This window comes from Helicoverpa armigera, chromosome 12, assembly GCF_030705265.1.
Source record: "Helicoverpa armigera isolate CAAS_96S chromosome 12, ASM3070526v1, whole genome shotgun sequence".
NCBI lineage: Eukaryota > Metazoa > Arthropoda > Insecta > Lepidoptera > Noctuidae > Helicoverpa > Helicoverpa armigera.
In genome coordinates this window covers 10,794,523-10,819,244 of record NC_087131.1, presented here as the reverse complement: position 1 = coordinate 10,819,244, position 24,722 = coordinate 10,794,523, and the positions used below count along the sequence as shown (strand labels likewise).

The 24,722-nt window shown below is 35.1% G+C and overlaps 1 protein-coding gene across 1 annotated transcript in view; it reads left to right on the top strand.

The window, feature by feature from the left end:
• LOC110374335 (acid sphingomyelinase-like phosphodiesterase 3a) overlaps positions 1–24,196 on the top strand; it is a 42,657-nt gene extending 18,461 nt beyond the window's left edge. The window contains exons 2-10 of the mRNA XM_021332006.3: positions 13,829–13,970; positions 18,005–18,070; positions 19,341–19,494; positions 19,903–20,108; positions 20,457–20,623; positions 21,039–21,237; positions 22,908–23,017; positions 23,149–23,321; positions 23,524–24,196. Of these exons, the coding sequence (XP_021187681.1) occupies positions 13,901–13,970; positions 18,005–18,070; positions 19,341–19,494; positions 19,903–20,108; positions 20,457–20,623; positions 21,039–21,237; positions 22,908–23,017; positions 23,149–23,321; positions 23,524–23,734 (1,356 nt within the window). The 5' untranslated portion in view covers positions 13,829–13,900 and the 3' untranslated portion in view covers positions 23,735–24,196. The remainder of the gene's footprint in view (positions 1–13,828; positions 13,971–18,004; positions 18,071–19,340; positions 19,495–19,902; positions 20,109–20,456; positions 20,624–21,038; positions 21,238–22,907; positions 23,018–23,148; positions 23,322–23,523) is intronic.
• The last annotated feature ends 526 nt before the right edge of the window (positions 24,197–24,722 follow it).

Sequence of the window (24,722 nt, the reverse complement as noted above, 5' to 3'; positions counted from 1 at the left end):
CCTAGCCTTTACCTAACTATGTGGTGGTCGGCTTCCAGTCTAACCGAAAGCAGCTTAAACAGTGTTTTGCGAAGAGCGACTGATTATCTGACTTCCTCAACCCAATACCCCTTAGTAAAACTGGCTGTCAGACTTACTAGCGCACTCTGTGAATGCACTGTTAATACCAAAAACTATTTGCGTAATTTTTTATCACGTTGGCGACTGATATCGTTGCTGTCGTAAGTCTGATCTAATCGGTTGGACATTTTTTACTCATCTGAGCGTTAGGGTGACTGCGGTGAAAATATCATTTAACGCCCGGCACGGGGGAGCGTGCACGTTTAGGGGTGATATCGTAATATCTGCTAACATGATAAAGCACTTTGTACTTTATTGAGTCTAATTTTAAGCAAGCGGTTTTTGAATCTGAGGTTTTCCGGATTAAGCAAGTAGGAAAGTAAATATTGCTGGGGTCAAAAGAAAGTTACTAGGTATAAATTCAGTGGCTTTGCTGGAATCGTACTTTTTAATATATAGATGGAAAAAATTTAAATAGCTGGCCTGCCTGAAGGTTTGAATAATAGACCCTGACCTTTGAAATACTACAAGTTCCTATGTAGGTAATTACCTTAAAATCGACTAGTAATGAGTAATCAATAATTTTATCAGTCACCTTAAAACTCCTTCAAACATGCGACTACTCACTAAGTCAAGTACTATCCATAAATATAAACAGCTACTCAGTAAGTTAACCTCTTAATAAAATAATTCATAAACTTCCCGGAATTCTTAAAACCAATAACCAATCTTGCGATTCAATTCCCGAAACCAATAGATTAGCGATTCAAAAAACGTAAAACATCAGAAATAAAATATTCACATCGGCGTCGTCGTCGTTCCAAAAAAATCATAATTTTTATAATTTAACTTTCCAAAGGCAAAATTTGACGCTGAAAAATTGTTGCTTTATATTTTTGTTCAGCCATTTTTCAGGAGGGGAAACTGAAAAATGACCAAATAACGGAATTAATTCAACGTTCCGGGCCGAGATTAAATTAAATCGTTTCCTTGTTCTGCCCTTGCGACTAGCCGTTTTAATACGCATTGTACCAATGAGAATTCATTTTGTTTTTGTCAGTTTTCATGTTCTTACAAAAGATGTAATAGTATTTCTCTGCGCGTCGCGTCTTTGTAAACATAAGGTTTTGTATTACGAGCGTGAGCGTCGCTGTAGGTTTTATGTTTTGTTTATTGTAACTATAACTAGGTTTTTTATTTTTGTTGTCATATTATTGTTTCTGAAGTTGATAACATAATTAGTTGAGGTCTTAATGCAAATAAATATACAAAGAAATACACATAAATGTTAACTCTATTAATAGTTATTAGATTATACATATTATTTATTGTTAAAAGTGGCCTATATCTATACTTGATAGCAGACTGGTAGAACGTTCATTTTAACAAATATTTTTTCTCCTAAAAATGCGGGCCGACTCTGTAAGCCCGCCCGTATGTTTACATAAAACATCATAGTGCCTGCCACAGCACTTTTAACAGCTTGAACCCATTATGTTGTCGTTACGTAAATACTTTTAGCTTATGTACATCCTTTACATAATGTTTGTTGAACACCCTTAAAGACACATTGTCTTTTTAAGAGTGCCCAGAGACTACAGACTAAACAGTCGGCCGACAGTTGACCGATTTTTTTAAAAGAAAATTTTTGATTCCTATCAAAGTTTTCACTCGGTCTGCTGCTGGCGAAATACCTGTTGTTCGTATGTCATCTTCATACTGATTTATGACTCCAAACAAGCTATCGGCCGACTAAAAGTTTGCAATCTGCGGGTAGGCTAAGATTCCACCCTGTCTAATGTTTCGTTTAAAATTCTTATCCGGATTTTTTCGGCAAAATGCCGGTTGCATTTTCATTGTCCAAGTTTTGTTTTGTTTGTTTAGGAAAGTCTTTCTGTGTTTGTATTTTTATACTGAGGTAGGTACTAATATTATAAATGGGAAAATAGCTGGGCCTGTCGGTCCGTTTGTCTGTTTTTCACGCCAAAAGTACTGGACCCATCTTAGTACAAAGATATTTTAAAGCCTGAGAAAAGACATTTTAGAAGTTACTTTTTATATGGTGGTGGGTTCCTTCGGGATGCGAGTGAAACCGCGAAATATAGTTGGTATTGTTTTAATATTATTTGAACGCTGTCAACTAGTACGAATATTTTTATTTGCTTTACACTAAAGCTTTGAGCGAGGGCACAAAGTCAATAGCGGTTACATTTGTTTAATCGGTATCCGGGCCTGAATCGATATCTATGACACCAATTCGGCTATGCAATACATAAATTTTAATCCTTTATCGATATTGTATGTAGTGACAGTTTTCAACGTATAAACTATTATACATTTCAATGCTTTAGGAAGCAATAAAGATACTTTTTTGCGCCCAAAAAAGTTTCACATTCCACTGGCGCGGAAAAAATAACGACATTTTTATGTTGATCGTAAAAGATTTAACCCGCAGTCGCCTTAAAAGCGTCATCAATGCAGCACTCGTGCGACATACCATTAGAGGCCTAATGCTTATGCTAATAAGGTTGAGAATCGATCATCTCGGTTTTATTCTTAATGTTGAGGCTTAGTGACTTCATGGCAAGCATTAGGGTCGCGTTTCGCACTCGATTGTCGGCTTAAGTCAAAATTTAAATTGTGGAAACTACATTTGCATACAGAGTTTGTACGGCCATATGAATTCCTTCACGGTGGTTTAGTTCTGACTTTAATAAGAATGGAATTTTATATCGCTTTGAAGGCAACTCTATACTTGACATTTTTATTTTGATCAGAGTTTTGTGGTTTCAAAGCAGATATTGATTTTGTTTTGGTTTTTGTCATGCTGCCGTTTAAGTTTATTTGGGAAAGTTTCAATAACGTGGGTGCAAATAAACTTGTCTGATTACTGAAAAATACATAGATAAAATAATGCTATCGATGAAATTAAGATTAATACCTAAAGGAGAATATTTTTCCCGAACCATGAAACTCCGACTTTTGAACACCCTAAGATCCCTTATTCAAAATCTTAATCCTACAACAAAATTCAAACGCGTCAAAAGTCCTAAATTCACACCGCCAAAAAGCCGAGTTTAACCAAAAGTGCAGTGTGAACAGTCCTTACGTCACCTCTTTTTGCATTCTCAACATTCATGACTCTATTCAGAAAGTCTAGCGTTACAAATGCTTTCATATTCTTAGACTTAACGCTCTTTCTGCTTAGTCTGTTTTTTTAACCGACTTCTAGAACAAGGTTAAGTAAATGTTGTTTCAAGATAGTGTTGGAATTTAAGATGTATAAGGATGAGGCCAGATATTAATACTGAATGTGAATTAAAGTTCTTGAATTTAGAGTACTTTTGACTGTAAATTAACATTATCACACCGATAAAGATACGTTACTATCTTACTCGTAAATACTATACTATAGACTACAGCACTTTTAAGTTACTTTAAAATAAGCTACACTGCCACCAAAGTTCCTTTAACGAGCTATTTATACTATTACTACAGACCCACGTTTCCTAGTCTCATTCACCTTTGTATACAGAGATTGTTGCTTCACACAGCAAGTTCGCCCCAAGCTTCGTTCCCAAGAAAACACAACTTCAAAATCACTTTCAAATCTTTTGATCAAAAACCCCGCAACTTTACATCGGGAAACTTTAAAAAGACTTGATTCTATCTCGAAGGGAATTTGTATTTCTTTGTGAAAACATCTAGAAAATTATGTAAACAACGCCAAAGTGAATGTAACACTTTTATCTATTAGGTAGCTGCCCTTCTTGGGACTTCACGTTTTTACGATTATTTTGAAAGTGCCCCGGGGAGAGCCTTTTGCGTTTGGTTAAAGTTTTAAGATGTGGGCGTTGGAGTGACTGTGCATTTGCTTGCGTCAGTTTGTTTATGGACTTTTATTATTATGTACGTGAGTGTGTTATGTAGTTTTGTAAAAGCCTTATTCTAGAAAGAGGAGGCTGTGTTCTAAAAAAATGAAAGCCTCCAAAAATAGTGTTTTCAGACTTTTAGCTTGAGAAATTATAAAAGATTTTTGTGTCTCGATTCATCGTAAAATAAACCGAATCCAAGTTCAATTTGACTTAATAATTTGTTTTCATTGAATAATTTATAGATACAATTCACTTTGAAGTCAAAATCCTCCCACATTTTCTATTCCAAAAAATAGCATCCAAAACGTTCCTAGTTTTCAAACGCCTAAAACGTCTAGAAACTTATCGTATCAAGCTGTCCGCATTCATTTCAGCATAGAGTAAGTCAAAAAAACATAGGTATTTTTACTATACATAAAATATAATTTGAATTAGTTACTTTACACCAAAATGGTCCCATGTAACAAAATAGTAATACTTAATATCTAAAAATAGCACCCTTATTGTTCCTAGGTTTCAAACGCCTAAAACGTCTAGAAACTTATCGTATCAAGCTGTCCGCTGGCTCCTATCCCGGACTGGCAACCGAGCTTAAATTATAAATGAGGCGGACACGAACGCACCTGGGACGAGACTGCTGGAGTGGACGCCATGTTTATTTTTACGAAGACGATAAGCGTCTGTGGATTACCGTGGATTAGTTCGCTGTTGATTGTTTTTAGAAGAAGACTAGAGTAGAGTGTTCTGTGTGAATATTAAGATTGGTCGTTAAAAGGTTCGAGGAAAAAATGCGTCACACATGTAGGTCACGTTTTTTTTAAGCCTGCGCTAGCGTGGCACCTGTGTCTGACATGCTAAGGTTTTTTAAACTAGAAACATGTTAAAAATTTAAATGCTATACTTACGAGTTAAAGATCAAGGATTTTTTCTTTTTTTGAGGAAATTAATTATAATTGAATCATTATAAAACATATTATTGAACTGTTATCGTGCATTATTCTATCAACACAGTAATTAAAGAAGAGTAAAAAAATACAGGCCATATACTTAATTAGACCTATAGATTTGAGAGCCAATTCACACACAGAATACTTCATAACTAATTAAAAAAATATCAATTTAACAATTTTAACTTAAGTAGAAAAAGGAAACAATAACATATTAAGAGTTCTAAAATTCTTTGTGCTTTGTGCAAAGCTGTCTAAAATTGCATATTTTACAAGTAAACAAACACCTGGATTTTGTACCTTCTGAGTAGCTGTCCATGTTTATTTTTGTGAAGACATTAAGTCCCCAAGGATTAGTGGTCAAGATTACTTTGCTGCGGATTGCTTTCGAGCTTCAAAGAAATAAGTGTTTTATACTTGTAAAGTTTTCTATTGTTTCCTGTTTATTGTGCAAAGTTTTTCTGATAGTTGTATTGTTTTACATTTTATACCAGGTGTTAAGTGTGGTTTTCTTTGAACATATATTATAGAAATGAAAGTTTCATGTGTCCAAACAGAAAGAAGTTAAGTTATTGTGTGGACATCTATTTACATAACTACCACACAAATGCCCCTTTTTTAACGACGTCAAAAATCAAATGACACCTCCCGCCGTGGGTTAGCAGCGGTGAGGGAGTGTCAGACTCTTACTGACTAGAAACCGTCGTGTTCCGTCGTAGGCCTTTTATGTACTAGGGCCGCGGTAACTCTTTCGAACAATCCCGCAGCCTCGGCAGACACAAATGCCCCTTGATCCTTGATTGGTTAGTATATAATATGGGTTATAATAGTTATACATTTCTAATCATAGTTCATTTATTTAATCGAGGGAGAACAATGAGACAGGATGGTTTCATCTAATGCATACCAAACATACTTGTACATAATAATACTGATATTGTTGATTTCAATTATTCCAATTAGGTAGCATTAATTAGAATGCCGTTATTATCGGCGGTCAGTTTCTAGTAATTTCGCAATTAATATGGTTTTTAATTGTTGCATCTTCGATTAATAATTTCCAAGTTTTATTTGTTCATTCTATGGTTGGCTATTTCAATGTGGGTATAATTTAGGCGGTCATCAAAAATATTTTTAAGACTCTAAGCTGAGGCACCAAATAAAATAAACAACTCCAAAAAAAATAAATTGACTTCATTAAAAGGGCACTAAAGTTTATAATATTATGATCCAAAAAAAAATAATAATATCAGAAATATCGCAAATCTCGCACAAATATTATTTTTGGTTCCCAAAATGGATCAATGGTCACCAAATTCTATCCAACTAAAAGATCAATATTACTACCAAAAAGTTAGTGACGAAATCGCTGCAAAACCGACTCCACGTAGTCTTGTCTGCCCTACTCCTAGAGTGCAATTCAAAACCGCGTAGGCGCGGAGGGGCGAGGCGGCCTGCGAGCTGAGGCGCAGGTAGTTTTAAGGCTCGCCGCCGCGGCTGAGGCTGCAGTGGTGAGCGTGAAAACCATCTGCGACGATAAGCTCGCATGGGACCGCCGGAGCCCTGCAGCGCCGGAGCCGTGACAGAAGCCATGCTTGCTGCATGTTGCGTGCTTACATTTTAAACGTACTGAGTTACACACAAATTGATATAACAATAAATAAGCGACGTAGGTTTTGGAACCCCAGTATATTAATTGGTATTTGGGAAATATTCTAGCGATCGTTAGCTTTTTTAGTCTAACAAAAAAGACCAAATTAGGAGTCATGGTATTACATAATTGGTAACATCTAAGTAGTGACAATATATTATATTTGGTCTAAAGTGTATTTTAAAGGCGTCCATATATTTTTTTAGTAGTCAAATATACGAAAAAATGGTTTTATTTAATAATATTTTTGGAAACGTTATTTGGTGACCATTTGTCCATTTTGGTAACCGTTTAGAATTTTTTTGGTAGTAAAATAGGTACTTTTTTGGGTGGTGTTTAAACACAAGCCTTTCAATATTTAAAGCACACACACATAAAGAAATCAATTTAGTCATTCAGTAATAAATTCACCAAAAATATGATGAAAAAATACTAAAAGCATCGAAACACAAAACACTAACAAACTATTGTTGTATTCAGTTTTTTCGGTTACAAAATTTTATACACAATAGACTAACAAATTGAAATGACCGTTTCTATATATTATTTATTGCTAGTTTTGTTCATGTGGGAATAAATAAGTAAGTATATATTTGGACACCTTTTCACACACGGTCGGTTAGCCCCGTGGTAAGTTTAACTTGTGTTATGGTGAACAACTGATTAACAACATATACATATTTATAAATACACATTTTGACACCCAGACAACCGCCAGCAAGTATCAAACCCGGGGCCTCAGGTTCGGCATGCGGGCATGGTGACCATAGCCCATCCGAGGTTCGGAAGACTCATAAAAACTGGACTGTAAATACCAGTAAGACTAGCGTTCTGTTTAAATACAAACTTGGTTTATTTAAACAAGTTAAGTGAGAATAAATAATGAAGAAAAGTACTAGTGACTTTTTATTCCATCTTAATGAGATAGCATGTAGAGCGAATAGCAACATTCCTTTTTGGCACTGGAAAATCACTTTTAATGAGAAAAGTAGTGTGCTTTACATAGTTTAATGTGTCTTTGGAACACGGAGTAACTCGTCATGTCAAATTGGTCATCCATCGGAACCACTGCATCAAGCGTTGATTAACGATGTCATCGATCGACTACTCCGCCAAAGCCTACCGGGGCTACGGGATTGTTCGAAAATGGTTCGCTATTGGCTCCAGAAGGAAGATAGTGTGTTTTAGTCAGTAAGAGTCCCTCCCGCTGCCCCACAGAAGTGTCTTTTTCATGATTTCCCACCAAAAAAAGGTTGTTACTTAACCACGAGCTCCTAAATAATCATTATATCATTCATTGCATTAAAATAATAACACCATCAGTGCCAATCAAGCAAACTAGCGTGTCATTAATCAGACAGCTAATGCACGACTGACGAAACACGCCGCCGACGCCTCGCGTGATAGGTCGACAACAAATGTGGGACTACCCTCATTTGGACGAAATCAATGCGGTATCGGGTACCCACTTACTAAAGGTTGAAGCGTGATTGGTATTAGAATAGCCTAATAGATCTTTTAAATTACTGTTTTGTGCTCGTACACCTACGTTGGCTTGTAGTTAACGATGTGAGCTTTAAAAATAACTGTGAAGACATAATTATAGGTATTAGATATTATAGGTGTTAGATATAATAGATTATGTGTGTATGTATGTAGGTATTACATAGAATTATGTTATGTGTTATTTAGTCATTTAGTCAGAACGCTTTAAAACTGCGAAATTCAATATCGACTGGTACTTAAAAAAAAGTTTCTTGGAAGAAATCCCATTAAAAAAAAAACAAATCAGATGTAATTTTTATCGAATTTTGTACAAGCAACAGTTGCTAGCTCTACCAGTAAAAGTTTTTTCAAAACAAATCGTGTAACATCAGCATGGTTGACAAACTTACACGCGAACCTGCCTGAGGTTCAAAAATATGTTTATTGCTTACTACACGTTACAAGTTTCGAGTTTGATTAATATCTCACATTATACAATACGACGGGACATGCTATTTCTACCAACTTCGTGAATAAGGGTAAAATTTTACGTTATCGGGAGGGGCTTTTGGCCAAGTAACCGGATCAATTATCTTTAATCTTATACAATAATGATACATATGTACAATGATGACGGATTTAAGATTAAGTATTGCTTAGAGCGGTCCGTCCGTGGTTGTATGACTATCTTGTCATGACCGCCGTGTTTCGGAAGGCAAGAGCAATTGGTACGTCCTGACTGTCATTTGAACATCTTTGGCAGTCGTTATAGGTAGTCAGGTGGTTTGGTTTGAAGCCAGTAAGTCTGACAGCCAGTCTTACCAAGGTATATCAATCTGCCCAAATAACTGATTTGTGGAGGTTATCATTCTATGTAAAACACTGGCAGAAACACCTAAAAATATAAAACAGATTAAAAATAATATATTCCACAACAATGACAGGAAATGAAGTTCGTGTGTTGTGGCCTTGTGACCTGCCACAGTATTTAAATACTATAATTACCAATCACAGAGTGACGTTGTATTTCCACCAGTTCAAGGTTTCGACATGACTAGCCGTTTTTTGATGTAATTGGAAGGGTAACTCAACACTTAGGTACACATAATTTAAAATTAAAGAAATGTGAAAATAATTGGCCCTAAAATGTTTAATAGCTGCAGACATTGTTTTTTTGCAAATTCTCGGGAATTACTGAAGCGATTTGTTATTTTTTTCGGTGTTAGCTATGGCCCATTAAAAGATGCAGCTGAATGAAGCTAGTCATTATCTAACGGGATAAAAGATTATTACTATACCATTTCAAAAATAAGCATAAAAATTCAAATAAATATTGTCTGAGTCGAGAAAGTTCCAATCAAAACTCATATAACTAAAACCTATGGTACTATTATTATAGGCTCTCATCTAATAAGGCCCACTATTTTTACATAAAGAACTTTCTAATTCAATTCTGCTGAAAAGGAATAATTCTCTTTGTCAATCCAATTAAAAGTTTCTCTACTATTGGAAGATTTTTTGCGACTATTCTTAGAGTATCTGCAGAGTGTAGACTAAACAGTTGGTCGACAGGCTACCCGATGATTGGCTATTCCAATCTCAGTTTTCAGTCAGTTTGATACAGCTAAATATTTTTTTTTTAAGGAAAATCATCAAATGACCCGGCGCAGCATGAGGGAGTGTCAGACTCTTACTGACTAAAACCCATCATGTTCCTTCTTAAGCCATAATGTACCAGGGCCGCGGTAATTCTTTCGAACAATCCCGCAGCCCCGGACAACTAAATACCTGATCTTTGTTATATGCGTACTAGCATTCATCTTTATACTGATCTATGAGCTACAAACTGTTGGCCGACTAAAAGTTGACAGTGTGCTGGTATTCTAAGAATATACGATTATTTTTTTATGGTCCTGGTTTTGAGTTTCTCTGAACATTTGTTTTATGAGTTCCGGGATGTTTACGGCTCAGTCCCTTGGCAATAGTTGTTGTTTCGTACCCTAGGATGTGTTTTCTTTTGTTTTATTTTTATTCTTGAAGCTGCCAAGTTTTGTTGTATATTGATTCTGCTGAGTTTGGGTGTTTCTTTGTTGGTGTTGAATTTATTTTGAATGGTATGGATTAAATAAATTATATTTAAATAGTCCGCTACACTTACGACAATCTAAAATACACTGCTCTGAGATATTTTGTCAATGTTGATTTTCTTTTGTTATTTTCAAGAAGATGTATCGCCGATCAAAATTATAGTTTTGTTTATTTCATTACATAATTAAGTATAGGTATTAATTGATTACAAATCATCGTTTGACCATGCCAATAATGTTTAATTAACAACTCTAATACACATAAAAAGCTATCTCAAATAATATTAACCTAAACCTAGAAATATAACAAGAAAAATAACACAAAACGAAAAAAGTACACCTAGCACTAAGCGAAAAGCGTCAAAGTCAAAGCAAAAATAGACGTAAACAAGAAAAAGAGAGACATTTCACAAACGGATCACCTTTACAAATAAAAACATGCAAATCGTTGAGAAGTGCGAACGTGTGAATCGACCTACATTTGCGTGCCACTAGGTACAGTTAACAAAAAAACTCATTTGCACTCAAACACACTACAACTGTACGTCGTCGCGTCAATCTCTCAGAACAACGATCGGTATGTTTAGTGAGGGGTAACGCATAAGCGGTAGCGATTTTACATTTAGTTTTTAAAATAACATAATGTTTTATAGTATTCCTTGTTGTCACATGAATTAAATTCAAAAAATGTCTGAAGTGAGAAAATGGAACCAGCATTATAGTTTACGACAGCCAATATTATGTGAAAAATAAAATGATCAAAAGTTTGCTTCAATAAAAGATTTTATGATTTTTATGCGTTTGTGTATAGGTATTTCAGTTTTATCCCTCTCAGATTAATATGTATATTAATAATAAATAATAAAGATTAACATATAACACGATACGTGTTTATACTAATTATATTGTTGCTAGCCCGCTTTGCTCTCACAACTTGACGCTCAACCTCATTGTAGTGGGTCGAGTAACTCGCTTCGAGTGCCCATTTGTCCGTCACTGACCGTTTCGAGAGCCTATAGAGTGTTGTCCCGTACATTTGTTTTGTTACCCCACTCCAACCCCGCGTAAAATTTCTACCCACCCATTATTGCTACTGTTACCCGTTAACCGTACTTGATACTGACCTAAAATAATTAGTTTTATTTTAATGAATTCCCAGTTAAATTGTACGTTGGAGAGACGTCAATTTCACTGAAATAATGAAGACATTTTCGAGAGACGTTTCAGGTGTTTTGTTAATGAAAATATCTCGTTTCGTTTCGCTGTTATTTGATTATGGTTTGAATGAAATTAAAATGTAATGTGTCAGTCTGTTTGAATAATTATGAGCCTTTGTAAATGAGGTAATGTCTAATTGATATGTTAAGTAGCTGCTGTTTAAAATATTGTGTATTTTTTGTATGTATTTTATTATAGAGCTTAAAAGCTTTCGACTTACAAAAATATTTTCTGATATAAAACTCTATTTGGACTCCGTAGAATATAAACGAATTAATAATTTCAGGTTAAAAATATTATCTGTTCAAAGCAAATAGTAATTGAAAACCTTTTTTCGGTCGACTGTAAAATATTTGCAGTGTATTTCTGTAGCTAATTATAAAACTGCAAATGTCCTATGCATTAATGATCACACGATTGAATCAACTGAGACGGCATTTGTAAAAAAATAAATGAACAACTGAATGACAGGTTTACTAACAGAACTAATGTCAACAAAAACACGTCTAAATAACCCCCTAACTTAATTTACAAAAACTCATAATCAGGAAAGCAAACTAAAGCAAAGACAAAAGCATCTCAAACCACTAATGGTGAAAGTTGCATTTCTACCTTCATCACCATTTCCCTACTCCATTCTCTGGGGTGTAAGCAGATGTCCAGGGTAAGCCACGAGGGACAAGTCACACGCTCTCTTGCAAAATTAATGCATCTCAACAAATTAATTAAAAGTGCTCATGTAGGTAAATGTAAAGAAGGTTGAAAGCGCTTTGTTTGTGAAGTTTCTTTGTAAACTTTTATGTACAGTTTGTGCTAGTTAACTTTGCGTTTCTGCTAAATTAAGCTATTTGTATTTTTTTTAGTTTTTCCTGTAGGTCTTGTTAAGCTTGTTTTTCATGTCCGAAGGTAGTTGCTATTGACTTCACAATAGTCAAATATTAACACTGCTTACTTAGTGGTATTTAAAGAGGTGTAAAATAACTGACTTCATAAAAGCAAAGATAATTGGCGCGACAGACGAAAATAAATCCATTTGATGTAGTAAGTTAAGAAAATATCGAGGCCAAAAAAAGGCGAAAAAAGGTCTGTGTACACATAGACCTATGTAATTTTCTCAAAAAAACTGGTCAAGAACAAATCACAAGTAAAAACCTTGGTTTCACCAGCTTTGCCCAGCTGTTCAAACAAAAGAACCTCGACCGGTCAATGTTGACTTTAACCGGGTAAAGTCAGTAAATACGTAGTTCGGTTTCTATTGAACATAAAAAGGTAAAAAAATAACGCGAAGAATTTTATTTTCTTAGCGTTAGGTATTCAGTTTATTATTTACTTTGAAAGAAGTTTTTTTTCAAACGATTAGGTACCTATATAGTTACTTTGTGGTACAAAGATAATAATGTTTGTTTATTCTGTTACAAAGTTGAATTTTCCTTAGTCAAAGGTTATTTTTATACTAGCTTTGATTCATGACTTTTTCTACGCGGACTTGAAACGACAGTTTTCTACGGTTTCAACCGTGTCTCGAGGGAACTACTTTCCGTAATACTAGAATAAAATATAGCCTTTATGACACTTACAAATAACGTGGATTTCTACTGCTAGCTATAAGTATTTTATAAATTGGTTAAGTAGATATTAAAACTTTGACTTGGAACGAACTATATTTTATTCATAGACAACTTAAAACTAGAACCAGAGATCCATAGACCAAAAACACCACAGAGTAAAGCTAGGTGTACCATTGACACTATTATTTTTATATAAATCAACAGTAGATACTTAGCCGGTTAGATATTGTTATGATATGAAACCACTTTTGCATTAAAAACATCGTCCATAATGTCTTCGTGTAAGCAAAATAAAATCCTGCCACACAAAGTTTCAGCATTTGGCTATGAAAATATTAGTAACAAATAAACTGACATACTTTTAAATTTGAATTGATACCTACTGAAGAATTCCTCAGATATGTTACATGAAAAACCTTTCATACAACAACTATGATTAGGTACAATATTATGATATCTTTATAATAGAGCCGATAAATGCTATCTAACCCGTAGTAGGTCAGTGAAATATTTCCATTACTGAAATCTATACTAGGAATGGGTGATGACAACCATTTATGAACAAACATGACTTAAAATAAATCTTACAAAATAACTTATATTACTGTATGCATGACTGTGTATGGATTTAGAGGAAATAGACGATGTCTGGATTGTATTAAAGACAAATGCTAGAAAAAACAATGGCCAAACAAGGGCAGGATGATTACTATTATCTGTACTTATTTACATTGTCTGAAATTACTTGTTTGAATAAATAATAGCACTTTACAAAAGTTTTAACTAATATAATATTTAATTTATAACGTCACAATATAAAACTGTTCTAATATCGAACTAAAAACGATACAAATAAACTAACGTTCACGTGTCTCTGTATATTTCTGTAATTTAATTCTTTGAACAATAATTCTAACCATTGTTTTTTCTTCTCCAGGCAATGTAATGGCCGAGATAAAGCTGGGTACACACATAGCGCAGGCGGGCGGCGTCATGTAACGTCTGTAATATGAATCTAAGTAACTTCGTCGTGTACATCACTAGCCTGCTGTGGCTGAACCTCACTGATGCTAAGATTGGTAAGCATTTTATTTAGTTAAATCTATACTAATATTATAAAGAGGAAAACTTAGTTTGTTTGTTTGGTTGTAATGAATAGGCTCAAAAACTACTGGACCGTTTTTAAAAATTCTTTCACCATTCGAAAGCTACATTATCCACGAGTAACATAGGCTATATTTTATCTCGGTACGGGCAGTAGTTACCACGGGACGCGGGTGAAACCGCGGGAAAACGGCTAGTGTTTAATAAAATTATTTTTATTTTTGTCCAAGTAAGTTGGTTCAACTGACACGCGTCATATGGGCTAAACTAAGTTTCTATTGGGTACATTTTCTTTACCAAGAGAATTAGTCTAGGTACACTTAAAATATTATATATGTAAAAGAGATACCATGAAATATAATAAAATATTTTTTACCGTTTTACCAACTATTACAAAGAGTCACAAAAAATATTTGTCACTTTAACTATAAAATAATTTAAATGTGGATCTAGTGCCAATTGAATTTCTGGGGAGATTGTTACGCCACTTCCTATTCTTAGCAATAAAATACAGGAAATGATAAAGAGTGGGCGTTTTAGGGTCTGCTTTTGTATTTTATTTTGACATTCAAAAAGTGCTCATTTCCAGCATAGTTTGATTAAATAATTTCAATTTTGATATTAAATCGTTTCACTACACCAATATCTTAAATAAGAACATGCTGACTTACCTCCAACTTGAAACATACAACCTTAAGTAAATACGTGTTACGAACTTTGTAGCTGCGTCGATTACCTGACGAGAAGCTACGGCGTAGCTGACGTCATCGCTACGTGAGCTACGCCGTAGCAACTCTCGCTACGAATCAAAATCGTTTGGGATAAGCTTGTTTGCAAAATATTAAATAACAAAATGTTGAAAGGGGTGTCTTGAAAAACATTTTCTTACAGAACAGATTTAAAAACTGGCATCAGTAATTTTTGAATCTATGTTAATATAGCAAAGAGGAAACATTCTTTTGTTTGTTTGTACCGAGGCTCCGAAACTACTGCAACGATTTTTAAAATTCTTTCGCTGTTGGGAAGCTTTATATCCTATTTATTGGCCTTGGGGATAATGTAGCTTCTCAACAGTGAAAGAATATTTCAAACAAAAAAATGTTTCTTCTTTATTATCTTCTGCTTCCTCCTGCCCTGTTCCCAATTTTATCTAGAGTCGGCGCAATATGTCGTCCTCTTCCATGTTCGCGTGTCACTCGTCATACTGACACTTACTTCCTTCCTGTTCTTGTCATTTTTCAGGCAATCCATCCATCTTTTCTTAGGTCTTCCTCTTCCTCTCCATCCATCTATATTCATACTTAGCACACATTTTCCTCTTCATTATATTAGCATACGAGTAGATAATACTTTTGTAATTAATCAAACATAAATACAAACTGTAATCACAAAGGATTTATCAATATTTCCTCACTCATCCTATCACAAAGAGTAAAACCGTCGACACACAGAAATAATTACAGGACATTCAAATAGAAATAAATTCAAGTCCTTCCAATCCTTTTTCAGCAAAAGAAGGGATTTATTAAGGCTGAATTTCTATTAAAGCCGAGTTTATTCGGATCATTTTGAAGTGAAGGGGTCATGACCTCTCTCGTCTACTTCAATTAACTTCATTCAGTGAAATTAATTGAAATTAATCTACTTCGTTATTTTTATCTCATTGAATGTAATTGATACCTTTTCTCAAGCAATTTAGAATTCATAAAAATTTTAACGAATATGGATAATTAATATTAATTTAGTGTTGTTAAGTTCGATGACTTTGACTTTATTTGGCGGTCGAATTGCTTGAGGTTAATTGTGGGCAAGCTGTAATTGTATTTTTAAATATTTATAAAAAAAACTTCAGTTTTAAACTACACATTTTAAATCTATATTCTCTCTGTATTCTTAATTTTTAAAGTACATGTTCATCTTTAGAATTACTATTTTATTTGAGTTTTCAATCAAAAACCTTATCATCATCACCATCATCCTCCGAGCCTTTTTTCCCAACTATGTTGGGGTCGGCTCCCAGTCTAACCGGATTCAGCTAAGTACCAGTGCTTTACAAGAAGCGACTGCCTATCTGACCTCCTCAACCCAGTTACCCAATCAAAAACCTTATACTGATGATAAAAATAAAGGAAAAACGCGAGAAGGCCTACTCGGTGAAATAGAAACAGATTTATTATACTAACAATAATTCAATTATCTTTACAAAGGCCATCCTCGTTCCAGTTATAACATTTTCAGGCCACTCAATCTATAAACCTTTCCGTTAGTTTCAGCTTTCAGATTTAATATAATTTTGTCATATCGAAACTGCCTCTTATATCAATCAATCAATCAATCATTTGTCTTCATCCAATCTGCTTGTCTTGTCAATTTTCTATTCTGTCGTGACAAGAGATATTTTTGGAATAAACTTTATCCAAAAAAATCTTGTCTTTGTGTATGTGTGTATAACCTATCTTTTGTTTTGACATTTCCCGTACTGTTTTGATTGATTGGCCATTTAGACTAACCCCTTATTTGATTTGTAAGGACCGTTTACTGAAATAAATAATTTCTATCTTGCACGGAAAAGACGTTATTTAAAATGGCAGACTAATCCATAAAATGAGAAAAAGAAAAAATATTATTTATGTGTATGTTTATACTAGCTTCCTAGTCAACTGCTTCTCGTAGCCGGATGATGACAAAAACTCCTATGTCCTTATCCCGGGTCTAAGCTACCTCCTCTAAAATTTTCAGCTTAAACGGTTCAACCATTCTTGAGTTACAAGTAGTGTCACTCTAGTAGTATCGACTTTCTTTTATAATCATAGACATAGTTTTATAATAAAAATTTTGAAAAAACCCCCGACGGTAAAAATCTTATTGAAAAATAATAAAATAACTCAAAACCCCCGACTTAACCCAATTATATAGGAATATCCGTCGGGGGCTGCCATTAACCCAGCTAAATGATTTCTAGTGTCGTGAATACAATTATTAAAGAATTGTAGATGTTTAACGATGACAAAAAATACACTCAATTAATTGTTGAAATTTCATATAGAAAAGGCAGCCCCCGACGGTTATTCCTATATAATTGGGTTAAGTCGGGGGTTTTGAGTTATTTTATTATTTTTCAATAAGATTTTTACCGTCGGGGGTTTTTTCAAAATTTTTAATTTTGCTTAATTTTATTTCAGACTTTTTAGAGAGCATATACGAATTATAGTCTATATAATAACGTTATTGCAATATTATTTTGCACCGATATTGTAGCGCCCTCTAGTAAGTTACAGGCGTAATTTTTATTATTTGGGAACATGCATTAAGCACGTACACATTGCTGATGAAAACAGAATTGTAATCGGACGTTTTGATTATATTGCAACATTGTTTGGCACTAATATTGTGGCGCCCTCTAGTGAGTAATAGCCATGACACCTATCTAAGAACATGAACTCATGGAACACAAAACTGTTATTGAAAACCGCATCAAAATCGGATCATTAGTTTAGAAGGTAGGTGGGAACATTACTTTGCTCTTTTGCACTAATATTGTGGCGCCCCCTAGTGAGTTACAGCCATGACACCTATCTAAGAACATGAACTCATTGAACACAAAAACGTTATTGAAAACCGCATCAAAATCGGATCATTAGTTTAGAAGGTACGTGGGAACATTACTTTGCTGTTTGGACTAATATTGTGGCGCCCCCTAGTGAGTTACAGCCATGACACCTGTCTAAGAACATGAACTGATCAAACACAAACCCTTTATTGAAAACCGCATCAAAATCAGATCATTAGTTTAGAAGATATGTGGGAACATTACTTTGCACAAACGCACACACAAACGCACACACAAACGCACATCTCTCACCCTAAACGCATATACCTGCTCCGTTCCGTCGTGGGTAAAAACAAAAAAGAACAACTTATACCCATAATTAACTAAACTTTTATAACGTAAGCAAGAAGTTTCGTAGCTAGCTGTTCGTAGAAAAACTAACCCATAATTTTGTTGCAGGATATTTCTGGCACATCACAGATCTTCATTATGACCCGTTTCACAACTCCCCGGAGCTCCATAGAGGTACTTTATGAAACATCGCTATGTTTTATGTTGATGACTTTATTATTTTTGTTTTGTTGACGTAAGAAAGTAAATATTCATGAAGTGTGATCACTATCACAATATACGAACAAAGTAAGCCTAGTAGTCTAGTCATCGCATGTCGTTAATGTGGTTCTTGGGTTCGATTCAAAGACAAGCACTTATGAATGTCAAAAATAGAATTAAGTTTGATTCTAGCTGCCCATTCCAAAAGTAGCTTCCTATGGAGAAGAACGGACAAGAAATTCCATGGTTACTCTTTTTAAAAAAATCTCGGGCAGAAATCTGAAGGATACTTTCACAAAGCTACCCAGACTCTAGAAGTTGGTAATCAAACACCCGTGCTTGGAAAACACCTAAATGTCGCTCGTGTGTCTGATCTCTCTCCAATCGTGTCGGATTGCCGTCCTATTGCACCCCTGCTTACGCAAATGCGTGCACTATAATAAGTCTTGCGCAGCTTTTTTAATTTAGAAGAACCGTCACCATTGTCAAAAATATTATTATTAAATACGTAACAAAATATAATTTTATTCATATTCTGAGTTTTACGTAAATAAAACAAAATAACACAAAATTATTTCGTGTCTCGTTGATGAATGTCACTGTAGTGAGCCTTATTTTCCGAATGTAATTTTTCTGAAATATTTATTGGTGTCATATTTGATGAATGAGATTAATCAGGAAGAATAATTAATTAATCATGAATGTGAATGACGTGAATATTATTTTATTCGTCACCGTATTGCGAAATAAGCTCTGACGATGTCAAATGCGAAAACATCAATTTATTATTGACGTAAAATTTTGTATAAGCTACATGAAAGGCTTTAAATCGATTTTCAGTAATCCTGCTAATTAACATCAAAGAACAAAGCATTGCTCGTTTCATTATCTGGAGCAGAACAAAAGTATTGAAAATCCACATTAATACCTACCACGTGAAATATTTTTTAAATCTTTCACTGCGAGGGTATTGCAACTACCAGACACTACAATTTGCAGTCTATTTCCAGTACCTTCCAGAGCGTCACATCTCTTACCAAAATGAAGTCACCCTAGAACCTCTCTATGCAAAAACAAAATCAAAGACATTCTTTGTACCTATAACTACCTAAAAGCTTTCTAATTAAACACCATATATCCCCTTCTTCAACCAATTTTCTCAATCAGCTGCCTAAAAGCTGGCCTTCCTTTATCACCCTTCTTTTGTTTATCCCACAGTCTTCATAAAATTCTTCTCCCCCAGGCTGTCGACACAACAGAGGCAACAGCGAGCACAGTCACCGCAACGGCAGACATCGGGACCACACGTGCGACAGCTCCTGGCCTCTGATACAGAGTGCCGCCGCACTCATGGCGGAGAGGCATCCTGATACCTTGGAGTTTGTGCTTTGGACTGGGTATGTGTTATCAGTTTGGTTAGAAAAGCTTAATTTACATTTACGAATTAAAAAACACAATTCATATTTTCCTAAAGGCCTCTGCAGGCTTATAATGAAAAGTTAGTCCCATGGCAAAACATCGGGAAGAATGGAATATTCTATTCCAGCTGGTGCTAGAGAACATAACTCGATTTTTCAAATTCATCTTGGTTAACCTTGAAATTAATAAATAATTCTCAATACTTAAATATAATGCGGCGTGTTTCCAAAAATTAACATAAATATTTTCATGTTTGGTTCCGACTGTCAAAATCTTTGGAAATTATTCTTTAATAGTAGTAGTATTTAGTCATTTATGAGGTAGCAAAGAGCCAATGAGCGAAATGTTAAGAAATCAATAGAGCTATATATTAATTTTGTCACCAGGGACATCCTCTCGTCTTCAATGGAGCACCTCAGCGAGGATATAAAGCTGGAAGCCGTGAGGAACGTCACAGACATTCTGAGCAGGACATTCAGCAGTCAGTTCGTGTTCCCAGCACTGGGACACAACGATCCTGTACCTTCTAAGAGACTGGTCGACATGTGGATGCAGTGGTTGCCCACTGAGGCACTTCAGACTTTTGAAACTAGTAAGTTGGAATGAAATAAAACTATGGAAAACAAAATGACTTGCGGAGTTGCCATAATGCTAATTCTCTTAAGAAACTAATGCAGGTACGCGGGAAACGAGGAACGTTACTGTCTATGCCCTCATGCGCGTTCTTTGGACCCGACTATTCTTCTTAATTCCAAAAATCGTTGATAGATGTCGCAACCCAAACCCCTCGTTAGTTCACTTGTAACTGATCGTGTTGGTCATACCCACCGTAGTTGTTTGACCTAGAAGAAGGACCTATCTGCATTATGGCGTCTCCACTGATCCTTCGTTACTCCGTCTTTTTTTTCAAATCAGAAGCTAATCTGAAGTCTACTTCCAGGTGGATATTACACAATAGAGCAGTCCCACAGTAGGTTGAGGATCGTGGTACTGAACAGCGTGTTATGGTCTGGTGGAGCCGCCAGGACTGATGGCCCTCACAGGAGCAGACAGCAATGGGAGTGGTTGGAACAGGTCCTCAGTAAAGCTAGAAGAAGAAATGAAATGGTGAGGCTAGATATAAAACTAAGTATTTTAGGCCTGGTTTCACTGGTTACTGATAGTGTCCGTTAGTGTTCTGAAAGTTAATGCTATCTGCCAGATAATGGCTGTTTTTAATTTCTGCAAGATATTGCTATTTGAGACTTATGAAACCTATATAAGCTAATTCTAAAAATATTTCTATGTAACCCAAAGACCGTAATTATATTTTTGTAAAATGTCGGATCACTGTATTAGATTTCATGTTGACTTTTAATTAAGTATCCAGTATAACGTCTAACCGTCTAATTATAAAGAAAACGAAACCTTTGATGTAGTAAAACATTTTTAATAATTGACTTATGATCTTCAAAGTCAGATCATGATCCCTTAAAAATAAACCGTAGCACGCAGGTAATAAGACTCAAAATCTCTTGTCAAGGTCTACCTAGTAGCTCATGCTGGACCAGGAGTGGAAGAACGGCATAATGCCGGCAGTTCTTCGGCAGCTGGTGGTGGAGAACTGACTCCTACTGCCAACGCGAGGCTGGTGCATGTCATCAGAGCGTTCAGCGATGTGATCGCTGGGCAGTTCTATGGTCATCGACACGCTGATACTTTCAGACTTATTTATAGTGAGGGTGAGATTATTTAATCAATATACATAATTATTTATAAGGTCAATGTCACGAGAAGAACTGCTTTACTTAATACAGAGGTTGTAGTTTAAACAGAGTTATTAAATTGAGTGTTTCTTACCATGTTCACGAGTACCAAGGTTATGCTAAATTATTTTTAAAAAACTTGCTGATTTTGCAGTTCACAAATTGATCTCAAATACATAGAAACACCTTACCTTTCCATTAGAATTCTAACGTTGAAACAGCCACCTCACAATCCAACTAGAGCCTCACCCAGCAATGGGACTATAACCCAAGTATTATTTATTATTTTAAGACCGTGGCCCATCTTCCTGGCATAAGGTACGTGATGTGGTTAACGGTACAGAAATGGCTGCCCTCGCTTCCCTTAAGTATCGTAAAACGCGACTAAGGGTGTATGAGGATTGATAGCAGTATTTACCCCGTGTGTTAATAAAAACAAACTATTATTACAAGTTCGTAGGCTTAGTGTGATATTTGTGGCGCGTATTGTCCTCTAGAGAGTCGTCTTCTTTAGTCGGTTTTGTGTATGAGGATATTATTGTTGTTCGTGGTCATCGTTATTCTTAATATCTTGTAAGTTTGTTTTAATTTTACCCGATATACTTAAATGTTATAAAAGTTATGAGTTTGTTCAAAGGAATCACATCCCAGATTTGAAAATCTTGTTCGACTTATAAATAGGCTATATTCTAAATTAGGCCATAGTCTTTTTATACGGGTATGCGGAGTAGCTCCAACGGGCGCGAGCAAAACCGCTGGCGGCAGCTTCCATGATTCTAATCCTCGAACCATTTAGTAGAAGTCTTTTGTCATTGTAATATTCACCCCTATCTCAGCCTTCTATCCCAGTATTGTTGCGTACTTTTCTCGGCTTTATTTTGTATTTCCTTTTGACCTTTTTCGTAGCATTTCCTTCACTCCTACGCACCACATGCACAAACCGTGACAAATGATCTCTTCTCGGTCACTGGCGACGGAATCAGGGTTATTTTTGCCTTTTTCCATTGTGCTAAATATAATATATTATTTTACATAGAGAAAAAAACAATAAATTGGACGTCTTTCTTGTACTATAAAACAAAAGTGTCCATTATTTATTTGTAGCTTTCATGAAGTAATAATACTGGTATACAATAACCCTTTGACAAATAAAAAGTAGGTAAAATATCATTTCCTTGAGTAACCAGTCCGACGCGACGGTTTGTATTACAATAGATGTGAATAATAAAATCTGGGCATTCCTTTGTGTTGTAAAAAATATTATGATGTTATTTATCTGTTTCGTATCTGCTAGAAGCGTTTCATAACCTTTTCTTGCTGGTTGAAGAATTTAGGGCATCGACTCCATTTTTGAAGGTTCTTTGTTGTTTAGTGAACTGTGCATTGTAAGATTAGTTACGTCTCATGAACATTGTAAGGAGTACACGTGCATAAGTTGCCTGTTATTATACTGAGGAGATCCATATTTTAATTTGCAGTACATTCTAGTTGATTCTGTAGGTCATTATTGTCATCCGTAGTTTTAATTAAATATTTATTAACTGCATAGTAGGATTATAGTTTATTTACTGATAGATTTTTCAAACTCCAACTAAACCTTGACGATTGATGATATTCTTAGCTGAGTATAAAATTACTGTCCTCAGGGCGACCAGTATCTTGGGCGTTGTTAGCCCCATCAGTCACTCCCAGAGGCGCTGGAAGCACTTCAAATCCAGGACTAAGACTTTATAAATTCGACTCTAATACCGGAAAGGTAAGTTTCAATTTAATATATCATTTTTACTACATATACATACATACTAAATTCTTTTAATAATGCCTATAAAGACACATAATTACAAAATATTACACATACAAAATATTAATTTAGTAATTTTGTTTCAGGTTTTGGATTACACACAGTATTACTTAGATGTAAATAACATTAGAGGGGAGGCCCACTGGGCGATAGAGTACAACCTAACTCAATACTATGGACTGAGAGAAGTGAGCCCGGCTTCACTCGACGCTTTGGCGGAGAGGATACGCAATCATCACGATAGGAGCGTGTTTGCTAAGTACGTACTACATTTTCTCACTGTTAATTTCTAATTTTAATAAGGTTTGTATGTAAACCTACAAACTACTACCTAGAGTCTGGCACCCTATATCCGACTTACTATGTGTACCTCTATGTGCAAAGGATTTTTTGTGACTAAATAAAATAATTTCAATTCTAAAAAAGAACAGGATATACAATTCTTCTTTTCTCTTGTCCAGGTACCTAACAGCACTCCGCGTCCGTCACGCAGCAGATGTAGCAGAGTGCGACTCAGCGTGCGTACACGTCCACTTCTGTGCGATAACCCGCGCCGACTACCACGAGTTTCGCGCCTGCGTCCGCAACCCGGCGTCGGCGCTAGCGTCGCGGGCCGCGCACAACTCCGCCGCCATCTTACTATACGCCATCTTGATTTTACTAAAATCGTAATATTGTGATGCGTACAAGCTTCTGTGTTTCCCAAATGGCCTTTTGTCTGCAGTAGTGTCAATGTTTAATTTTAAATTCCTTAAACCTACAGTAACAGATATAAATTGTAAATAATATTTAATCATTGTCTCTTATTAATTTATCTCACAAACATTAGTTCGAGTAAAAATTAATGACAAACTTCTCATTAATCATAACATTTTCCTTAATCATTTTACTTTGAAAGTGACAAGATTAATTGGAAAACTTAGGTGGAGGTTATCATTATTTGTTTCACCTGAAAGCATTGTTTTCTGATCATTGTAAAATACATTAATGAACGCTTTAATTTTAAAAGTAAAACGGATTATAAATCGTAATTATTGAGTGTAATTAGAAATTGTTTATTGTGATCTTCGTCGCTAATTTGATTGTGATAATTGACATTTTTGTATATAATGATAAGTGAACTGAATCAGTGTAAGTAAATGAAATTAAAACATTTGAAGAAATCTTTGGATTTTATTTATCACCTTGCTCTTGCAAAAAAATATTACCTATAAGTGCAGAAGTAACTAGGATTGTCTGTCTGTTGCACATTCCTTCACCAAAAAACTACTGAACAATTTAAATGGAATTAATCTCTGTTACCAGTAACCACTATCAATGGTTTGCTTTCCATGTTCTTCCAATAGTTCTTGTATTTTTTTGGGCTCGGGAACAATAGTATCAATAGGCATATCAGATACTTTTAAATACCTAGGCACACGAAATTTCATAAGTGCGAGTTAAACGTTAATTTGCTAAAATAACCAAACAAAAGAGGCACAGTAAATAAATAATTAAACACGCTACAGTTCTTCTATAAAACAAAAAATAACGTAAGCACGTTTTCTATAAAGCATTCCGCGAACTCACTCTTTCAATTTCTTAACAAGACTCTCAAAGGGCTCTTAACATAAGTTCCCGCGATTTTCTCTCAAACTGCACTCAGAAACGATTAAATACC